We start from the raw sequence: 19,443 nt of genomic DNA, 5'->3' as shown, positions 1-19,443 counted from the left end.
ACGGTCATAGGCCCTGTCCCAAATGGCACACTTCATATGAATTTTCAGTCTTGTGTACTTATTTCATGTGTCCATTAACTCCATGAGACCGTAGGGTGTCTCATTTTTCATTTTAGGTATCGGAAGGGTGCTCACGCATACTTTGTGGTCGATATGTGCCCTCAATGCGCACTTTTGCAGTGCAAGCTCTACAGCACACATCTTCTCGACAGTTAAATCGAGGTTACGTTATTGCCCATCGTGCACAGCGACCCTAAAGGCACGGGGGTGGCGGTGCCACCAGCGCCCCTAAAGGCACGGGGGTGGCGGTGCCACCGGCTTGGGCCCGCCATCGCTGCTTGCAGCTATATTTTATTGTTGTCTTCTGCCTCAAAGAAAAACAAAGGAGGCACAATACATTTACATTTATTACAGTCTATTTCTCATCTTTGCCTTTAGTCTTTCTGTACACCATTTCCCTGAAGGATTTTACTCTCCCTTTCTCCTTTCCTCCTGGTTGAAAGATGCAAGTGCTCTCTTCTCATCAGCACTGTAGATCTGGTTTTCCTTTCTCAAACGCACAGCCTCCATACGTCGATGCCTGAGAGTGTAAAACATTTAATAAGCATAGCATACAAAAATGTACATGATCTACCTGGTCTATTATACTTTCTTCTGAAAGATTAATTTGTATATATGCAAAAAAACAACTTCACACCTGCTTCCACTCATGACAAAGCCAGACTTCTCAAACTCAGCAATCTCATTGCTAGTCAGACCAATTTCACCTCTTCTTGGAATACGTTTCCCAGCTTTGACAAACTCTGCCATGGCTGCACCTTCACCTGGTAGCAAAGCATGGCCAAAACTAAGGTAAAGATGAGAGGGAATAATGTTTTACAGTTAAGAAAAACTTTTAAATGACCGTTAACTTCAAGTAGCAGAGTGGATGATGACAAAATACTCACTCTAAAGGTTTATCATCTTGGGATAGGTGAGTGAGAGGAGCTTCAGGTCCAACAACATGCTCTCCAACACCAGTTTTCTCCACCAATGAGACTTCATTGATGTCTTCTTCCTCTTCATCTGACTGATCACTGCTGGAGCTACTGGACTCTTTGTGACTCTTCTTCACCTTCTTCTTTGATTTCCTTCTGTGAGGACAGAATCATGACATTGTAGAAAATGTTCCAGGACTTCTAATTCAATGGAGTACACTTACTTACAAGATTTGTACTTTTTACTTTTCTTCTTTCTTTTCTTCTTTTTCATCTCTTCTGCAAAACAAACAGATAAACTCTTTATATCTTTTTACACCTCGTGAAAATACAATTACATCTTGGGACAAATTAAATAACCCAAACCTTCAGAATCACTTTCTGACTCACTGTCCTCTGAGTGTTTCCTGTGTTTCCTCTTCTTTGATTTCTTTTTCTTCTTCTTTTTCTTCTTTTCCTCTAATAAAATCAATCATTTGGATTATTAATTCATCAAACTCAAGTTATGTTCGATAAACAGTGTGTGTCGGTGTGCATTTTAATGTGTGACTGAGATACAAGCGTGACACTGATATTAAAGAAAAATGTACCCTCCGAACATGAATCAGATCTCCCGTTCTTCACGTCCCCTTCAACAGGAGTGTGTTCATCTGAGCTATTGAGTGATTAGATAAAAAATATTCAAGCACATACACATAAAAACAATAAATGCATTACTAAAGACTTTTTAGGTCATTGTGCATGTACAATATAAATTGATTTTGTGACTCTAGGTTCAAAAATAAATTCACCCAAAAATGAAAGTTCTCCCATCATCTACTTACCCTCATTCCATCCAAATTGTGTATGACTTACTTTCTTCTGCAGAACACAAACGAAGATTTTTAGAAGAATATCTCATCCCTGTAGGTCCTCACAATACAAGTGAATGGTGATCAGACCTTTGAAGCTCCAAAAAACAGATAAAGGCAGCATAAAAGTAATCCATATGACTCCAGTGGTTCAATTTACATCTTCAGTAGCGATATAATAGGTGTGGGGAGAAACAGATCAAAATGTAAGTTTTTGACAATGTGAACATTTTGATTTATAGTAAAAAAATGACTTAAATATCGATCTACTTCTCATCCAAAGTGATTGCATCACTTCAGAAGACATATATTAAACCACTGGAGTCATATGGATTACTTTTATGCTGCCTTTATCTAATTTTTGGAGCTTCAAAGGTCTGATCACCATTTACTTTTATTGTGAGGACCTACAGGGATGAGATATTCTTGTAGAAATCTTTGTTTGTGTTCTGCACACATCTGACTGGGATGACATGAAAGTGAGTAAATGATGAGAGAAATGTAATTTTCTGGTGAACTTTCCCTTAAATATACACATTGGATTGTTTAACTTACTCTGGTTCTCTGACTCTTGGAGAATACCCCCAGACCTCAGGACATCCCAGTTCACCAATTCTCTCACGTTCTTGCAAGCGCCTTAATAGAGAAAATAGCAGTAGGGGTAAAATCTTACCATGGCAGGGAGACCTGACACGTCTCTCACTCGACCTGCCATGGTTCTCAATCAAATATCGCTCGACCCGCCACCGTCACACAAGGCTGAATTCACCTACTTAACCTTTCACCAGTTATATCAATCCAAAATGTTTTTGAATGTGAAAAAATAAGTAGGAAGAGCAATCAAAGCCCACACTTTACTGTATATTATATAGAATGAGAGCTGCCTGGTACTTTTACTGATCGCGTCTGACAGCTGCTTGTGACATTTACTGATCGCGTTTGAGAGCTGCTTGTGACATTTACTGATCGTGTCTGAGAGCTGCTTGAAATTTACTGATCGCGTCCGAGAGCTGCTTGTGACATATACTGATCACGTCTGAGAGCTGCCTGTGACATTAACTGATCGCGTCTGAGAGCTGCCTGTTACATTTACTGATCGCGTCTGAGAGCTGCCTGTGACATTTACTGATCATGTCTGAGAGCTGCCTGTTACATTTACTGATCATGTCTGAGAGCTGCCTGTGACATTTACTGATCATGTCTGAGAGCTGCCTGTTACATTTCTTGATTGCGTCTGCTTGTGACATTTACTGATCGCATCTGAGAGCTGCCTGTGACATTTACTGATCATGTCTGAGAGCTGCCTGTTACATTTCTTGATTGCGTCTGCTTGTGACATTTACTGATCGCATCTGAGAGCTGCCTGTGACATTTACTGATCGCATCTGAGAGCTGCCTGTGACATTTACTGATCGTTTCTGAGAGCTCCCGGTTACATTTACTGATCGCATCTGAGAGCTGCTTGTGACATTTACTGATCGCGTCTGAGAGCTGCTTGTGACATTTACTGATCACATCTGAGAGCTGCCTGTGACATTTACTGATCGCGTCTGAGAGCTGCCTGTAACATGTACTGATCGCATCTGAGAGCTGCACGTGACATTTACTGATCACATCTGAGAGCTGCTTGTGACGTTTACTGATCGCGTCTGAGAGCTGCTGGTTACATTTATTGATTGCATCTGAGAGCTGCCTGTGACATTTACTGATCATGTCTGAGAGCTGCCTGTTACATTTACTGATCGCGTCTGAGAGCTGCCGGTGACATTTACTGATCGTGTCCGAGAGCTGCCTGTAACATGTACCGATCGCATCTGAGAGCTGCATGTGACATTTACTGATCACATCTGAGAGCTGCTTGTGACGTTTACTGATCGCGTCTGAGAGCTGCCTGTAACATGTACTGATCGCGTCTGAGAGCTGCTGGTTACATTTATTGATTGCATCTGAGAGCTGCCTGTGACATTTACTGATCATGTCTGAGAGCTGCCTGTTACATTTACTGATCGCGTCTGAGAGCTGCCGGTGACATTTACTGATCGTGTCTGAGAGCTGCCTGTGACATTTACTGATCGCGTCTGCTTGTGACATTTACTGATCGCGTCTGAGAGCTGCCTGTGACATTTACTGATCGCGTCTGAGAGCTGCCTGTGACATTTACTGATCGCGTATGAGAGCTGCTTGTGACATTTACTGATCGCATCTGAGAGCTGCCTGTGACATTTACTGATCGCATCTGAGAGCTGCCTGTGACATTTACTGATCGTGTCTGAGAGCTCCCGGTTACATTTACTGATCACATCTGAGAGCTGCTTGTGACATTTACTGATCGCGTCTGAGAGCTGCTTGTGACATTTACTGATCACATCTGAGAGCTGCCTGTGACATTTACTGATCGCGTCTGAGAGCTGCCTGTAACATGTACTGATCGCGTCTGAGAGCTGCACGTGACATTTACTGATCACATCTGAGAGCTGCTTGTGACGTTTACTGATCGCATCTGAGAGCTGGCTGTGACATTTACTGATCGCGTCTGAGAGCTGCCTGTAACATGTACTGATCGCGTCTGAGAGCTGCACGTGACATTTACTGATCACATATGAGAGCTGCACGTGACATTTACATATCGTGTCTGAGAGCTGCCTGTGACATTTACTGATCGCACCTGTGAGCTGCAGGGTACATTTACTGATCGCTGCTTACAGGGCTTCTGCAGGTTTCACCAAGTCAAAATTAAGACTTTTTAAGACCTTTTTGAAACCATTATGAATGAAATGTAAGACCTATATCATGACATCAAACAAAAACAAAATGTACAAAAGGAAATAGTCACAAAATTACTTGAAAATAAATTAATTTATTCAAATTTATCATAGTAATGAAGACAGGTTAATGCATTGTTGAATTACAGAATAAATATACAAACATCTTGGCGTGAGTTTGCGGATGCGTGAGTGTGTGTCTGTGTGTGTACTACATTAATCTCAGCTCTTCTCCCTTGGCCAGAATCTCTTCCTCAATGTTCTTGAGCTCAGCTGATTTCTTGCTGGCCCTCCACAGAGCTTTTGACTTGGTTATTAGCGGAGCCATCTGACTGCCAGCCTTGAACTCAGCCTCCTCTGCAAATTTGTCTGCATCTCTGGAAAGACTTGCAGCAACTGTTTGTACAGTGTTCTTTCTTTTTTGAGTTCTTTCAAGTTATGCCACCTTTCTCTTTTGGCCCTGTGCAACGGACTCTTTCTCTCTGTCTCAAGGTAAAGATTGTACCTGGTCCTGGCTGAAGCCACCGAACTCAAGAGTTCTTTTTTTCAGGTGGATTTTGGTAATACCCCCGTGTCAGGTGACAGTCACATACCAGCCTCTGAGCTACTAAAGTGTCCTCTTGCATGTTGCAGGTTTCGATTTCTTTATTAACAGAAAAGCCTCTCTCAATAGTGGCCTGTCCATGAGACAAAATCTGAAGCTCCTGGTAATTAATAAGGAAACTGTTCAAGAAGACATCAAGCCTTTTTTGCATAGGTGGGGAGGAGAGGAACTCCTCACTTCTGCACTCAACAGACAGGAAGGCTTCAAATTGTTGGAGACTGACATCACCTAAAACAAAACAAGTGAAAAAGACAAAAAAGTGAAAAGAAATACATTGATATATCATTACAATCCACCATAACATTATATCAACAATCTGTAATGTTATGAGCAGAATCACTACAGTATCTACATTTGTTTATAATGGTGGACAATGTCAAAGCCTATTTCAAAACCAAGTCAGCCACTGCCCACAGAACAGGTGCTTAATATTCAAAATATTTATCTGTGCTGACCAATTACTTTTGTTAAAAGCCTCTTCTACAACTATTCCTACCCGCAGAAACACCTCCTGTCAGTTGTTTGTCCTGCAGAAATATCTGAACAAGACATTTCATCTGCCTCTTGCACTTGTCTGGGTCTCTGAACATGACAGAGGGGTCCAGACACGCCATCTGCCTAACTTTTGCATATTTGAGAGGGCTCCTCTCCTGCATTTTCCTGACAATGTTTGAAAGTCCCTGTATGCATTCTCTTCTAAACACAAGGACTCTGAGCTCAACCATTTTCCCGCTCTGGATGTGGGAAGAAAGCAGTCAATAATTTGTACAATAAAATCATATTTGCTGCTGCTGAACATAATTTATAAAAAAGATCTTTCTAAATTACCACACTACCTTGGGGGCTGACTCAGCACCCAAGCCGATGTCAATGTCCTTTTGTTGGAGCCAGTTCTTCTTGTCAGCTACATCCAGTTTGGTTAGAAGTGTGGTAATGTCCTTGAGGACCTCTCTCTTAATGAATTGTCTCAGTAGACTCTGCCAAAAGATAATCTCAGAAGTATCCACATTTATAAAAATATATAGCCATATATATGACATCATAATTCCAATTAAATTACTTATTCTTCATTAACAAAAGTGCATACATAAAATAGGCCTAATCAGTAGTGGCAATGGTTCTGTGCTGATAATGTAAAGAGCTATCCATATAAATCACTACCTTGATCAACTCAACCAATTGATGACGAAAGGCATCACTGGCTCATCTGTTTGATACCTTTTCAAAAAGGGATTGAAATGCCTGGCAACAGTCAAGGAGAAGAGTAACTTGGCCACGATGAGAGTGTCCTTCATGGCTTCCACCACTGTGTCAAAAGATGCTGTCCCAGGTTTTGGGAGTTGATTTCTTCTCACTGCATCCATATACTGTGTACGTGATAGCCAAACTTCAAGAGCCCTCTCAATCACAGGCTCGTTTTCAAGCCACCGGTGACCACAGAAAAATAAAGGGAAGACGGTGGACTTGGTCACAGCAATGTAGTCTTCTCTCCTTGCTGGCACATTGTGGAATAATGTGTGCATGGCTCTCAGCAGTTTCTCCACTTGTCACATGGAAAAGCCACTTTTGACAGCATTGTGTATGTAACATGTGGAGTCCACAGCTCCCCACAGCAACAAGTTGAGAACCTCCATACCTTTCTGCATGTTCTTGTTGGAAGAGTTCAAAAAATTTGAAATTCACATTCGGGCCATTTATTGAAATGGACACCAGTCTCCTTAGGTCAAGGGGTCCACACACTCCTGAGGAAAAAAACACACAAAAATAACATTTAACACTTCAATTCATTCAGACACATTCTGTTATTTCTGATGTTGTTTAAAATTAACCAAGAAATGAGTAAGGATTCATTAAACTGTGAATGCTGGCCCCCTTCCTTTTTCTATTAATTGTGTATATATTCTATGTTCATACATTTTTACTATGCTCCATGGAACCATGTATAGGCCTATATTATGTACAACACAATTGTCCTAATACTCAACTATCCGGCCCTTGGCAGATGGATCTGCTCAAGGTTTCTTCCTTCCTACTGTTATTTGTGTTATACAAATTAAGTTTAATTGAATATAATTGAATTATTTCTTGCAAAATAGCCACCTAGCACAGTTACAGCTAAGGGAGGTAGACACCATACTGTTCAACAGGGAGTAGAAACATGCATCTGAGAGCTGAAAAATAGGTAACAATCCACTTAATACAACAGAAAAGATCACTCGAATCACCCTTTTGCTAATGTAAAAACTATAAACATGACAGCTAATATAAAACATTAATTACTTTCACATTTTTCATTAAGTCCTCGGCTGTTGCATGCCCCATGAACTGGGATCCCAGGTATCTTGACAGTACCTGCCCGCCCTCCCAAAAACATACGTGCAGGCCCAACTGTTTCATTTTGGTGGTGCACTTTAGACTTTCGTCAAACATCATCACAATCGGTCCCGTCACTTTAGAAATTAGGACTCTCTTGATAAAAATCCACTAGTTCAAAGCGCGTAATGTAGGCAGTTTTATCTTTCCCGCAGCTGAATGATTTAGCGATGTCAAAGGCCGGAAACATCGTCTGAAATAATTCCCCGATTTCCTCATTTAATTATAGGACTGGTGTCTAGTCACCATGTGGAGGACCCAGAGCACCTCCGCTCATGTTGGCTCTGATCCAAAAGCGACACTGAGGTTGCTTAAGGGAGTTAGGAGCTGCTGTGTGTGTCTCGCCTAGGCAGTGTGAAGCCGCCATATACTTGGCAGAACTGGCTGATGGCTGTCGTTTGCTGGAGACTCTTCAAAGCAGTTTGATGTTTCTCAATTTTTGCATTGCTTTCTTGCAGTAGCAGTAGGCTTCAAACATGTTGTCAACAACTGGCTTTAACATTTAGATTTACTGATTGCATCTGAGAGCTGCCTATGGCATTTACTGATCATGTCTGAGCTGCCTGTTACATTTACTGATCGCATCTGAGAGATGCCTGTGACGTTTATCGATCGCATCTGAGAACTGGCTGTGACGTTTACTGATCGCGTCCAAGAGCAGCCTGTGACATTTACTGATCACTTCTGAGAGCTGTTTGTGATGTTTACTGATTGCATCTGAGAGCTGCCTGTTACATTTACTGATCGCTTCTGAGAGCTGCCTGTTACATTTACTGATCGCTTCTGAGAGCTGGCTGTGATGTTTACTGATCGCTTCTGAGAGCTGGCTGTGACATTTACTGATCGCCTCCAAGAGCAGCCTGTGACATTTACAGATCGCTTCTGAGAGCTGTTTGTGATGTTTACTGATTGCATCCGAGAGCTGCTTGTGACACTTACTGATTGCATCTGAGAGCTAGCTGTGATGTTTGTGGATTGCGTCTGAGAGCTGGCTGTGATGTTTACTGATTGCGTCTGAGAGCTGTGACATTTACTGATCTCTTCTGAGAGCTGGCTGTGATGTTTACTAATTGCATCTGAGAGCTGTGACATTTACAGATCGCGTCTGAGAGATGGCTGTGATGTTTACACCTCGCATCTGAGAGCTGTCTGTGACGATTACAGATCGCTTCTGAGAGCTGGCGGTGACGTTTAAGGATCACTTCTGAGAGCTGTTTGTGATGTTTACTGATTGCATCCGAGAGCTGCTTGTGACACTTACTGATTGCATCTGAGAGCTGGCTGTGACATTTATGGATTGCGTCTGAGAGCTGGCTGTGACGTTTACTGATCGCTTCTGAGAGCTGGCTGTGACATTTATGGATCGCGTCTGAGAGCTGGCTGTGACGTTTACTGATCGCTTCTGAGAGCTGGCTGTGACGTTTATGGATCGCATCTGAGAGCTGGCTGTGGCATTTACTGATTGCGTCTGAGAGCTGACTGTGACGTTTACTGATCGCGTCCCAGAGCAGCCTGTGACATTTACTGATCGCTTCTGAGAGCTAGCTGTGAAGTTTATGGATCGCTTCTGAGAGCTGGCTGTGACATTTACTGATCGCGTATGAACGCTGGCTGTGACGTTTACTGATCGCTTCTGAGAGCTGGCTGTGACATTTACTGATCGCGTATGAACGCTGGTTGTGATGTTTACTGATCGCGTCTGAGAGCTGGTTGTGACGTTTACTGATCGCGTCTGAGAGCTGCTTGTGATGTTTACTGATCGTGTCTGAGAGCTGGCAGTGGTGTTGATAGATCAAGGTGAGAGTGGCGTTTTAAGTTGACGGATCTAGGTGAGAAGTTCCTTCAATGCTATCCAGCGTCAACGCTGTTGGAAAGGCAGGTCCGTTTACTGGTCTCATTTTAAAAGTCTAACCCTAACATAATCCTTTAACCCCACTGTATCCATATACATTTCTTTAAATCGTTATACATTATTACTAAACAAATCTTTGTGAAGTAAACTAAAAAGTTCACCCCAAAAAATACAAATCTTTCATTATTTACTCACCCTAATGCCATCCCAGATGTGTCTGCCTTTCTTTGTTCTGCTGAACACATACACAGATATTAGAAGAATCTGTCAGATCTGTAAGTCCATAGAATGAAAGTCATCACAGTACAAAACCTTTAAACTCCAAAAGCATAGGGAGCAACCTTTATCTTGACATTAGCAGTCTTCTTGCTGGTCTTTCCTGTATACTGCAATTGCAAAATTGTGAAAAATGTCTCACCCAAAAAGACAGTCTAATTTGTAAAAAAGATATTACTTAAGCCACTTAAGATTTACTTTATGGTGCCTTTATGTGCTTTTTTTTAGCTTCAAAGCTTTGGACCCATTTGACTTGTGTTGTATAAAGCTACATAGCTGAGATATTCTTTTAAAATCTTTGTTCTTGTTCAGCAGAGGAAAAAAGGTCATAAACATCTGGTATGGCTTGAGGGTGAGTAGATAATTGTCATATTGTCTTTTGTTTAATTAATCAATAAAATATTATTTATGTCGTCAAGCCGGTTCTCGCCCCCTCCTTTCCATTGAACTGCTTTACAACCATATTCACCCAAGAGTATTAAAAACAAAAATTAATTAAAGATAATTTTTATTTTACTTAGTTTTGGAGTTATGAAAAATTGATTTAGTTTAGTTTTATTTATTTTTTTCCAATCATTTTAATTTTAGTTCATGAGAATTTTTTTGTTTTTTGTAACATTAATAACACTGGCGCAATTAAATCTAAAGTTTTACATAGAAGATAAAGGAATGCAATCCCACAACATATTTTATGACCATTGTTAATTAACGATTATGTAGTCAAATTATTATGTAATTTTTTTAAAAATTGACCATTAGAAGTGAAGTGCGTGCCTATACCATCACTGTTATACTAGCCATGTTTTGTGTGTCTGTTGATAAAATATGATTAATTTTACTTACATTCTCTATAATTTAACGTAGCCAATATTCAATTACGGTGGTGTACTTTTTCCATAGGCAACATTACCTAAGACATCATATATATATATATATATAAAATGTTTATCTGGTTCATAATGTAACAGTACATTGGCACCAGTGACTTGAATGTGCTGCCTTCATTTAGAATCAAAAATCGAAGATCGTGCACATCCAAACAATGTTTGAATCCAAATGCACGACCCAAAAATGTATCAACATATACTGTTGATCCTACACTGAAAAAATACATCTACTTTAACTTAAAACTTAATTTTAACTGATGCCTTAAAGTTTTTAAGTTAAATCAATGGAGATTTAAAAGTTATTTCAACTCATAAGTTTTCCCAATTCAACTCACAATTTTTCCCAAATCCAATTTACATTTAGACTGATTTTAAGACTAAATGTAAAATAATGCAATTTATTTTTTGTAATTATGTTTTGTAAAAATTATTTGTAAAATAACTTGCAAATCTGATCTAACTTAAAACTTTAAGGCAGCAGTTGAACTTAATTTTTTAAGATAAAGTGCATGTAAATTTTTTTACAGTGTAAATAAATGTAATGAGCTCACCACATAAGCAAACGTGATGTTTCGAGCTACATGCAGCATATATACAGCATGCTACCTTCATCTAGGATACTTGTAAAAGACACCTTTTCAATTTTTATCATGTGTGAAATATGCCAAATAACATTAACAATAGTGTAAATAAACACATACATGCATTATATACTGTAAATGTACTAGGCATGTGTGTGTGTGTGTGTGAGTGTGTGTGTGTGTGTATGTATAAAGTATGTGTTTGTCTGTTTAGGTATATTAGGTTTATATGTAAATACTGCATGATGTTAATGAATTATGTATTATTTTTATCTGATGTGCTAGCCAATCCAGCCCAAATACTGATGTGCCAAACAACCACAAAATCAATAAGGCAACCAAACCCAATCACATGCGCTCCATAAAAAAAAACATCAACATAGCATACAGTTATCAAATTACCAGAAAATTATTTGTTGGCAAGGAACATTTACATTTAAGCATTTGGCAGACGCTTTTATCCAAAGTGACTTACAGTGCACGTATTACAGGGACAATCCCCCCGGAGCAACCTGGAGTTAAGTGTCTTGCTCAAGAACACAATGGTGGTGGTTGTGGGGATCGAAGCAGTGACCTTCTGATTAACAGTTATGTGCTTTAGCCCACTACGCCACCACCACGGTAACTCTATAAATAGTTGTAGTTTATAGGCTGGTGGGTGATTTTTTTTTTCCCTTTTCCATCTGTACTACCAATAAATTTTGTTTAGAAAAAGTATTTTTTTGTTTGTCTACAAGATGCTATGCTGATCTCCCCTAATAATACCACAAAAAGCAGTTTATGTAGAAAATAATATGTTTACTAGTTTTGCTGTATGTCACCATCACTTGCTTTAATAAATCTCCTTAAAAATACTCTCATGTTGTGAATTTTGTATAAAAATGTATAAAAAATATTGAACGCAATTAAAAAGAGAACATGCCCTCTATCCATAACCAATCAAATGAGTGAGCTGAATCAATAGGAGGATTGTATAATTTGCTGGCAAATAGTCCTGTTTAGCTTGTATAGATGACGCCTGTCAGATGATCTATGCTGCTACAATGCAGATATCAGTAGTCATCCGAACCATTTTGGACTGGAACTTTTAATCCTTTAAAAGACAAAAAGAACATTTGTTTAAAGATTAAGAAATGTATAAGCACTTAACACATATTTAATACAGGACTAAAGATTGCAAGAGAGGCGCAAGTAACGGTGACGTGCGAGTTGGAGCTGTCAGTGACGCTGACGGGAGGCGCAGGTAACGGTGATGCATCATGAGGCAGACGCTTAAAACATTGACGGAGCCAGTGAGAGCTGTCGTCTGCAGCAGCGGCAGGACGAGTGATAGACGAGTGCGAGTTGCATTTAGCAGTGGCAGGTCGAGTGACAGCCGAGTGAGAGTTGCCTACGGCGGTAGCAGGTCTCAAGATTTTACCCCCTCTCGAAAATAGAAAGACAATAATATATATTTGTATTAATCTTTAAGCACTGCCCTCGCTCATCCCACACAAAATCATGTATGTATTCACGTGATGACCCTCCAAAGACCAAAGAACTCACCTCGCGATGAAGGCGTCTTGCCTCTGTTGTTGGGCATCATCTCTCTTCTCAAAGTAATCAGACCTTGAACTTGCACCGTATTCTAGGTCTCTCTGATCAGACCAATTTAACCAATCTCGTTCCCTGGACCGCGACCGACTACGGGAATTACCCATATAGAATCGGCTTCGTGTCCTCTCTTTGTCCAAGTATCTGTGGTCATCATCGTGTTCGTATCTGGAATTTTTCAGCTCGCGGTCCGGTGAGTGGCTGCTGGAACGACTATGGCAGCGACACTTCGGGCTCGAGTTGTTTGAATTTTTATCTTCCAACTCGGGCATTATTACAGAGAGTCTAACTAACTATACCGCTTACATTTAAAGCAGTTTATCTTTCCTATACGTTGTAAACACACAAAACGACGGTGTGTTAGTTACATGTTGTGGGTAATGTCGCAGTTCCCCATAAGGAACACTAGCGAGATGTCATCTAGAGAAGTAGGCTACTATTTCGAAAGAGTCAAACATTTCCTTTATGTTGAGGCTCATCACGACCAAATTAAACAATACGCGTAGGTCATTGATACTAAATCTGCATTTGGTTTATGAAATCCAACTTGGAAGGTCTGTTCTTCTATTGTAGCTGAAATATGACGAGACAAGCGCCCCCTGGAGACCAGGGGCGAACTTACGTTCAAATATGTACGAAATATTTGTCACAAAAATGGAACACTAAATACTATTAAGTGCGTGATCAATATTTTAAAGTAAAAAAAAAAAGAAAAGAAAAGATGGCAGATATGATCATTAGATGAATAGACACATACACTCACTATAAGCACTTAGTCAGGAACACTCCTAATAAAGTTCCCTAGGTGGTTTTCTGCTGTTGTTGCCCATCTGCCTCAAGGTTCCATGTGTTGTGCATTCTGAGATGCTATTCTGCTCTCTACATTCTTGTAAAGAGTGATTATCTGAGCAGGTATTTCATGCGTGAGTAATTTTGCTCATCTACCCACAACAAGCAGGTGACCTATAAGACGTCTCGGAGTGACACATGACAAGAAATGCTGTTAGTCAAAAAGACCTGCTTGAAGAAACACACTTTATTATATTTTTGAGAACAGGTAAAAGAAAAGCCGTTAATGCTTGTGTCTGATTCCCTGTTTTTTCAGATGCATGCAATGGGACCCTGTCTCGTGAAAGAAGTGCATGTAAAGCGTTATATCTCCCTTTTCTCTGTTATATTCGACTAAAAACTGTTTGCAAGAACAATGTAGTCAATGAGAATGCTGCAAATGATCTCCGATCATCTCATGATTTGAATTTAGAAATGTCTTTTGTTTAAGTTTTTCGTGTTTCAATAAATTAAATTAATTTTTAAAGCAAAATCAATAAATCAAAAATATTCACAGACCATGGGGGTTGACCATAATCGGATATCGCAATATTTTAAATGCGATTATCATTCAAATATTTTTACATATCACCCAGCCCAAAAGGGAAGTAACATTTTTCATGAACAATTGTTGATTGAAGTAATTTTGTGGAGACCCGCACAAACACGTGTACTCAATTCCATATTGCAACATGTTACCTATACATTTTTGCATATTTGTTTGTTTTTGAGTAGTCTATGGGCAATATAATCATTGTATTTTATTGAAAAATTTTGTTTTTAAAAATAGTAAATTATTTGTTTGTTGTATAGGTCTTTCGAAAAAATGCATCAACCAAAAATCGACTCCTTAGTGAAAAAAGGTTCCCGAACCCTGCTCTAGAGACTGTTGTGCGTGAAAATCCCAGAAGTTCAGCAGTTACAGAAATACTCAAACCAGTCCGTCTGGCAATCATGCCACAGTCGAAATCACTGAGATCAAAAGTTTTCCCCATTTTGATGGTTGATGTGAACACTGAAATACATCTTTGGTATAACAAACTAAAATTCTGTCGTGCCTTCGGCATTTATTTGGTTGATCAGTTGTGGCAGTGCTCTTTGAGGGAGTGGTGTTATACCAGAGATGTACTGAAGCTCCTGACCTGTATCTGCATGATTTTATGCATTGCACTGCTGACTAAAAGGCCCATACATTTAGGGTAAAAAGGCCCCCAGGGGAATTAAAGTGATATAGTATAAATATAGGGACAGAAGTTATAAGGCAATATTGGTTAAGGATTAACCATTTCCTGTTAATTTCAAACATATTTGACATGTCCTAAAATCTCAAGTATTCTATAAACAAATGAATCTCCATTGTGATTGGATCAGTCAATGTGAGCCCATCTATTCAAAATCAATTTGCCACACTTAAGAATTATTTTTATTATGGGTTGGTTTGTGGGTGAGGGGGCTTTAGCCGCTGCAATAGGGTTTTTTTTTATTTATTTTTTTACCCCAAATAATATACTTTCACTTGTTAGACAGTTAATAAAAACTTTAGATTTAATCACCTTGAACAATACTGAAAATGGTAAGTAGTCTATTTTGTGTAAAAATAAATGTGATAATTTTAGGGATTCTCATTAGGAACATACATTTGCAACATTTGAAAAATTATTAAATATTAGACCAAATTGCCTCAAATTCAAACTTAATCTCATGGATCAAGAATATTTTTCAGTGACAAACTGGTGTGAAGGTGTTTTGTTTTTTGTTTTTTTGCTGTTGTGTAATAATGTAATATGTTGCTGTACCAACTACGAGATTGTTTATAACAATGTAATAGCACCCTTATATTTACTATGTGAAATAACCAGCGAATTAATGTGAACAAACAGACGTTTGGCATCACGGAGCTCTAAAGGTTGGCATTGTTGGTTTGTCAATTGGTATTCATCACGCGTATTCATTGGCAGACTGTTGTTTTGCGACTCCTGTCGGCTGGTACGCGAAGCGTAGCGTGAGAGTCTTCCATCTCACACAAGGAACTCCAGCTCGTTGTGTTGTCAACTGCAACCGACTCACATTATCGCTGTCATTATTGCCTTTCAACAAAGTGAATCGTGGATTTTAACGGGCTGCTCTGCAGGTATATGACTAAGGGAATTAAATTCCAATAATGGAGGACATTAACAATTAAATGCATTATTTTTAACCAATATATGCGTTGCTGTGCATCACATAGTCAGATAGGCCGCGTCCTGCCGCCAAACCAGGAAGAAGAGATGAATTGAGCATTTGTTTTTGTTTTCAGACTGGCCGCTGCCCACCGGGTCCTAACAGTTCTGATTGGCATCATCAATAATCTGTTTCCCCAAAGAAATAGCATTTGGTTCATGACGCCAAACTAGACTAATACCATTATCTTTATGCCACTTTGCAAGCTGCATAGTCTCTTTTGAATGTCTTTTGTTATTGCAAAGCTAGCGAGCTAGCTAGCGTGCTTTTGATTCCCGGGTTCATGCGGATTCCAGATTGTGTTGCCCTGAATGTTGAACGATTTAGAAACTGGGAAAGGCATATCAACATTTGTGTCGTTTGTCTCGCAAACAACTGTAGGCTACATCTTATCCCAAAAGCAGAGAAACCGCCTTTTATATTATTGCATGACAGATAGACAGCTAAAAGTTTATAACAGCGATATTTATGTAAAAAGCTTTGTATGATGTGAAGTAATAGGCCAAATGTTCATTATATTTGAAAACATTGTTTCGTAATAGATTTGTTTTGTATTCAGGCAAATATGGGAAAATCATTAAAGACTACATTTTCTTCACAGGGATGTCGAAACTAAAGCTGATATCTGCAGAGGACACTCAGTACACCACATCACTTTTGAAGTCCATCAATGAGCAGCGAAACAGTGGTTTATTCTGTGACGTCACCATAATTGTGCAGGAACGCAAGTTCAGGGCACACAAAGTTGTGCTGTCTGCCTCGAGCACCTATTTTCGCCAACTTTTCTCAGTTGCTGGACAACTTATAGAGTTAAACTTCATCAAAGCAGACATATTTGAGATCATCTTGAATTATATATACACATCTAAAATATGCAGAGTTAGATCGGACAGACTTCAGGATCTCATTAGTGCTGGTCAGAATTTGGGTGTGAATTTTCTCTCCAATTTAGGAACGCCACTTGCACAAGTCAAGGGATTACCTGGCTTGTCCAAAGAAGGAGACAGCAGTGTTAACTCCACTGAGAAAAATGGTTCTGAAACAGAGAATATGCCAATCATTACTGAGACATTCTCACTTTCTGCTGAAGAGTTCAACATGGCAAGCATTAGTGCAGAAAAGGAAGTGGACTCGGACAATGATGACATTCTTTTCGTCTCAAAAACAGAAGCCTCACAAGCTCAGAAGATCAAGATATCAGAAGTTAATCAGAGAGAGCCAGAGGCTAAAAAACAAAAAGTCACAAATGAAGTAGTAATTGGCTCAAAAGATTCAACAAACCAAGAGAGAAAAGACAAGCCTCCTTCTGAATGTACAGGACAAAATAACCTTCATCCCCAGCCAGACATGGCGCTTCTCTCAAGCCCTGTGATGTCCCCAGATGCAAGTAGCAGTGTTCTAACTTCCCCTGTAAGAACCAGCTCAACTAGTGAACCCACCACCCCTGCATGCATGAACAGCCTCACTCCAGAGCCTCACAACACCTCACTTCCTCTAGAGAACAACAAGGTGCTTGGTGTGCAAAAGAAAGCAATTCTTCTAGAGCCGTCACCAGACAAAATCAGACTGTCAGATGTGAGATCAACCTATAGCACAAATAATGGAATAGGAACTGGAATAAACGTGGTCCCAGCAGTTTCAGCAAAAACGACAATAACTTTAGACAAAGCCTCAGAAATTGATTCGTTATCAACAGGGTGCAAAGTGTATGCCAACATAGGTGAGAACACCTATGACATCGTCCCTCTAAAGGATGACCCAGGGGAGGGAGCCGCTCCTGGTCGAAAATCGCAGATGCCACCTAGTGCCGGCAATGCGTCTGGTAACTCACCCCAAGGAAAGAAGAGATTAAAGCTGGATCAGGAGGATCACTACGAAATTGTCATGGATGGAAAAACTTTCTATGTGTGCATTGTGTGTAAGCGTCCCTACGTGTGCCGGACAAGTCTCAAGCGTCACTTTAACACTCACTCGTGGGAAAGAAAGTATCCATGCCATTACTGCAGCAAGGTGTTTGCCCTGGCAGAATACAGAACCAAACATGAAATCAGTCACACAGGGGAAAGACGGTACCAGTGTTTAATGTGCAATGAAATGTTTCTCAATTATCAGGTTTTGTCAGGTCACTGCAAGCAAGTTCACAACCAAGACCCTTCAGGACGGAAGCAGAAAGATGACACAGGCAACAACTTGTATCGGCTACTGCCTTGTAAAACAGTGCAGTTCAAACCGTATTCCTTTATATCTGATGAATCGGTGGGGATTCCAGTGATCAACGAAGACGGAACTGTTCAACATTTAAACCCCAGTGAAGAGCACTTTACAAGCGAGGAGCTTCCATCTAGCCAAAGCAAAGCACTGGCCTGGAGTGACATCTTTGCAGAACCTGAGGCAACTACCAGGCCAGAAGCTCTTGCTCAGACACCTCCACGAGGACCACCACCACAAAGAGCACCACCACAACCGGTCAACCAAATAAATGCCGAAGGCACGACAGAATTTGAGTTTGTTATACCAGAGATGTACTGAGCAAGCTTGTTCTCTGCTCTGGCTCAGGTGCCTTGTTTGGGGAGGGGGGTTGATTCTCTGGACCAGCTGATTAAAGACTAAACTCCAGTATTCCATCAACTCAATGTAGTTTCAAGGTGCTTTTCGTTCTTTTTAATGTACCTTTAGAATCATGAAATCCTTAGCATTGCAGTTCAGTTTCAATTCATCAACTCAAATTTTAATAATGCTTGGTCAGATAACACATGGTTAATTAAATAGATATAGGCTAATACATATTTTATGTACAGCTACATTAGACCTGTTGAGCTAATTTAGCATTTTCTGTTCCGTTTTTAGAACAGTACAACAATGTTGTTTATTAATAGTAGGGAACAAGTACAGACAATTTGCAAATACAATTTGTTATATATATTTTTTTTTTTACAGTTATGTAACTTTAATGTGTAAATGCTTTTTGGGAGAGTGTTACGTAAATAAGCCCAAGTCCAAAAGTAACTGTTATACCTAAATCATCATTCTGACTAAATTATTCTTTTCATATTCAGAGTTCCATTGGAAAGAGATGCTACATTTTTTTTTTTTTCTTGTCAACTTCTTATCGTAGTTATTAATGAATGTTTGGCACTAGATGGATATGTGTTAATGGCAGGTTTTTGGTCCTGCAGTAAGAAAGAGTTTGAATGTTCGTATTTATAGTTTATGCTGATTGTTATGAAGTTTTAAGAAGGATGGAGTAAATATGTGAAATGCTTTTTTCATCTGTTCATTAATTATGTTTTAAAATGTATATGCTGGCCATATATTCTCACAAAATTTCCCTGACAGCATAAACATGGGGACCTGAGGAAAATACTTAGTCTCTCCTCTGATCATGTCTAGACAAAAGCAGAAAAGTTCAAGCTAATCAAATGTTGGTAGCACATAGGACCTCTCCTTTTCAATTTAAATATTTTGTACATATATTTTGTATTATTATTTTTTCAGCATAGTTTTGTCAGATCATAGCTTAGCTGTGTAAAAAATCTTGAAAGACAATTAAGATTCCTTGGGATTGTCACAACACGAGTGCTCTAACACTGTAATCATGTATATAATAGTACTAAAGACCTTCATTTTAACCATTTTCCA

The 19,443-nt window shown here is 39.6% G+C and overlaps 2 protein-coding genes across 5 annotated transcripts; one reads left to right on the top strand and one right to left on the bottom strand.

The window, feature by feature from the left end:
* Window positions 1–468: 468 nt before the first annotated feature.
* On the bottom strand, window positions 469–13,328 carry LOC127659989 (NF-kappa-B-activating protein-like). 3 transcript variants are annotated; one of them, XM_052150018.1, is made up of 8 exons: window positions 12,709–13,328; window positions 2,384–2,464; window positions 1,568–1,632; window positions 1,344–1,436; window positions 1,217–1,256; window positions 948–1,133; window positions 698–847; window positions 469–580 (listed from the first exon to the last, which is right to left on the bottom strand). In XM_052150018.1, exons 1-8 carry the CDS (start codon window positions 13,026–13,028, stop codon window positions 469–471), a joined length of 1,047 nt encoding a protein of 348 aa, XP_052005978.1. In that variant the 5' UTR covers window positions 13,029–13,328. The 3 variants fall into 3 exon arrangements, 1 of the variants encoding a protein (XP_052005978.1); XR_007972585.1 differs by lacking the exons at window positions 469–580; window positions 698–847; window positions 948–1,133; ... (2 more) ...; window positions 1,568–1,632; window positions 2,384–2,464 and adding exons at window positions 4,714–5,422; window positions 6,031–6,171; window positions 6,356–6,936; window positions 9,615–9,651 and having other exon boundaries at window positions 12,709–12,820; XR_007972584.1 differs by lacking the exons at window positions 469–580; window positions 698–847; window positions 948–1,133; ... (2 more) ...; window positions 1,568–1,632; window positions 2,384–2,464 and adding exons at window positions 4,714–5,422; window positions 6,031–6,936 and having other exon boundaries at window positions 12,709–12,851.
* Window positions 9,327–19,439, top strand: LOC127659987 (transcriptional regulator Kaiso-like). Of its 2 annotated transcripts, none has more exons than XM_052150013.1 (2): window positions 9,327–9,446; window positions 16,406–19,439. In XM_052150013.1, the coding sequence occupies exons 1-2, from the start codon at window positions 9,413–9,415 to the stop codon at window positions 18,331–18,333; spliced, it is 1,962 nt and encodes a 653-aa protein (XP_052005973.1). In that variant the 5' UTR covers window positions 9,327–9,412; the 3' UTR covers window positions 18,334–19,439. The 2 variants fall into 2 exon arrangements, with proteins under 2 accessions (XP_052005973.1, XP_052005974.1); XM_052150014.1 differs by lacking the exon at window positions 9,327–9,446 and adding an exon at window positions 15,608–15,715 and having other exon boundaries at window positions 16,406–19,437.
* The last annotated feature ends 4 nt before the right edge of the window (window positions 19,440–19,443 follow it).

The sequence above is a fragment of the Xyrauchen texanus genome, chromosome 19 (genome assembly GCF_025860055.1).
Source record: "Xyrauchen texanus isolate HMW12.3.18 chromosome 19, RBS_HiC_50CHRs, whole genome shotgun sequence".
Taxonomy (NCBI): Eukaryota; Metazoa; Chordata; class Actinopteri; order Cypriniformes; family Catostomidae; genus Xyrauchen; species Xyrauchen texanus.
Note: the sequence above shows the minus strand (reverse complement) of the source record. Positions and strands in the feature narration are given on the sequence as shown.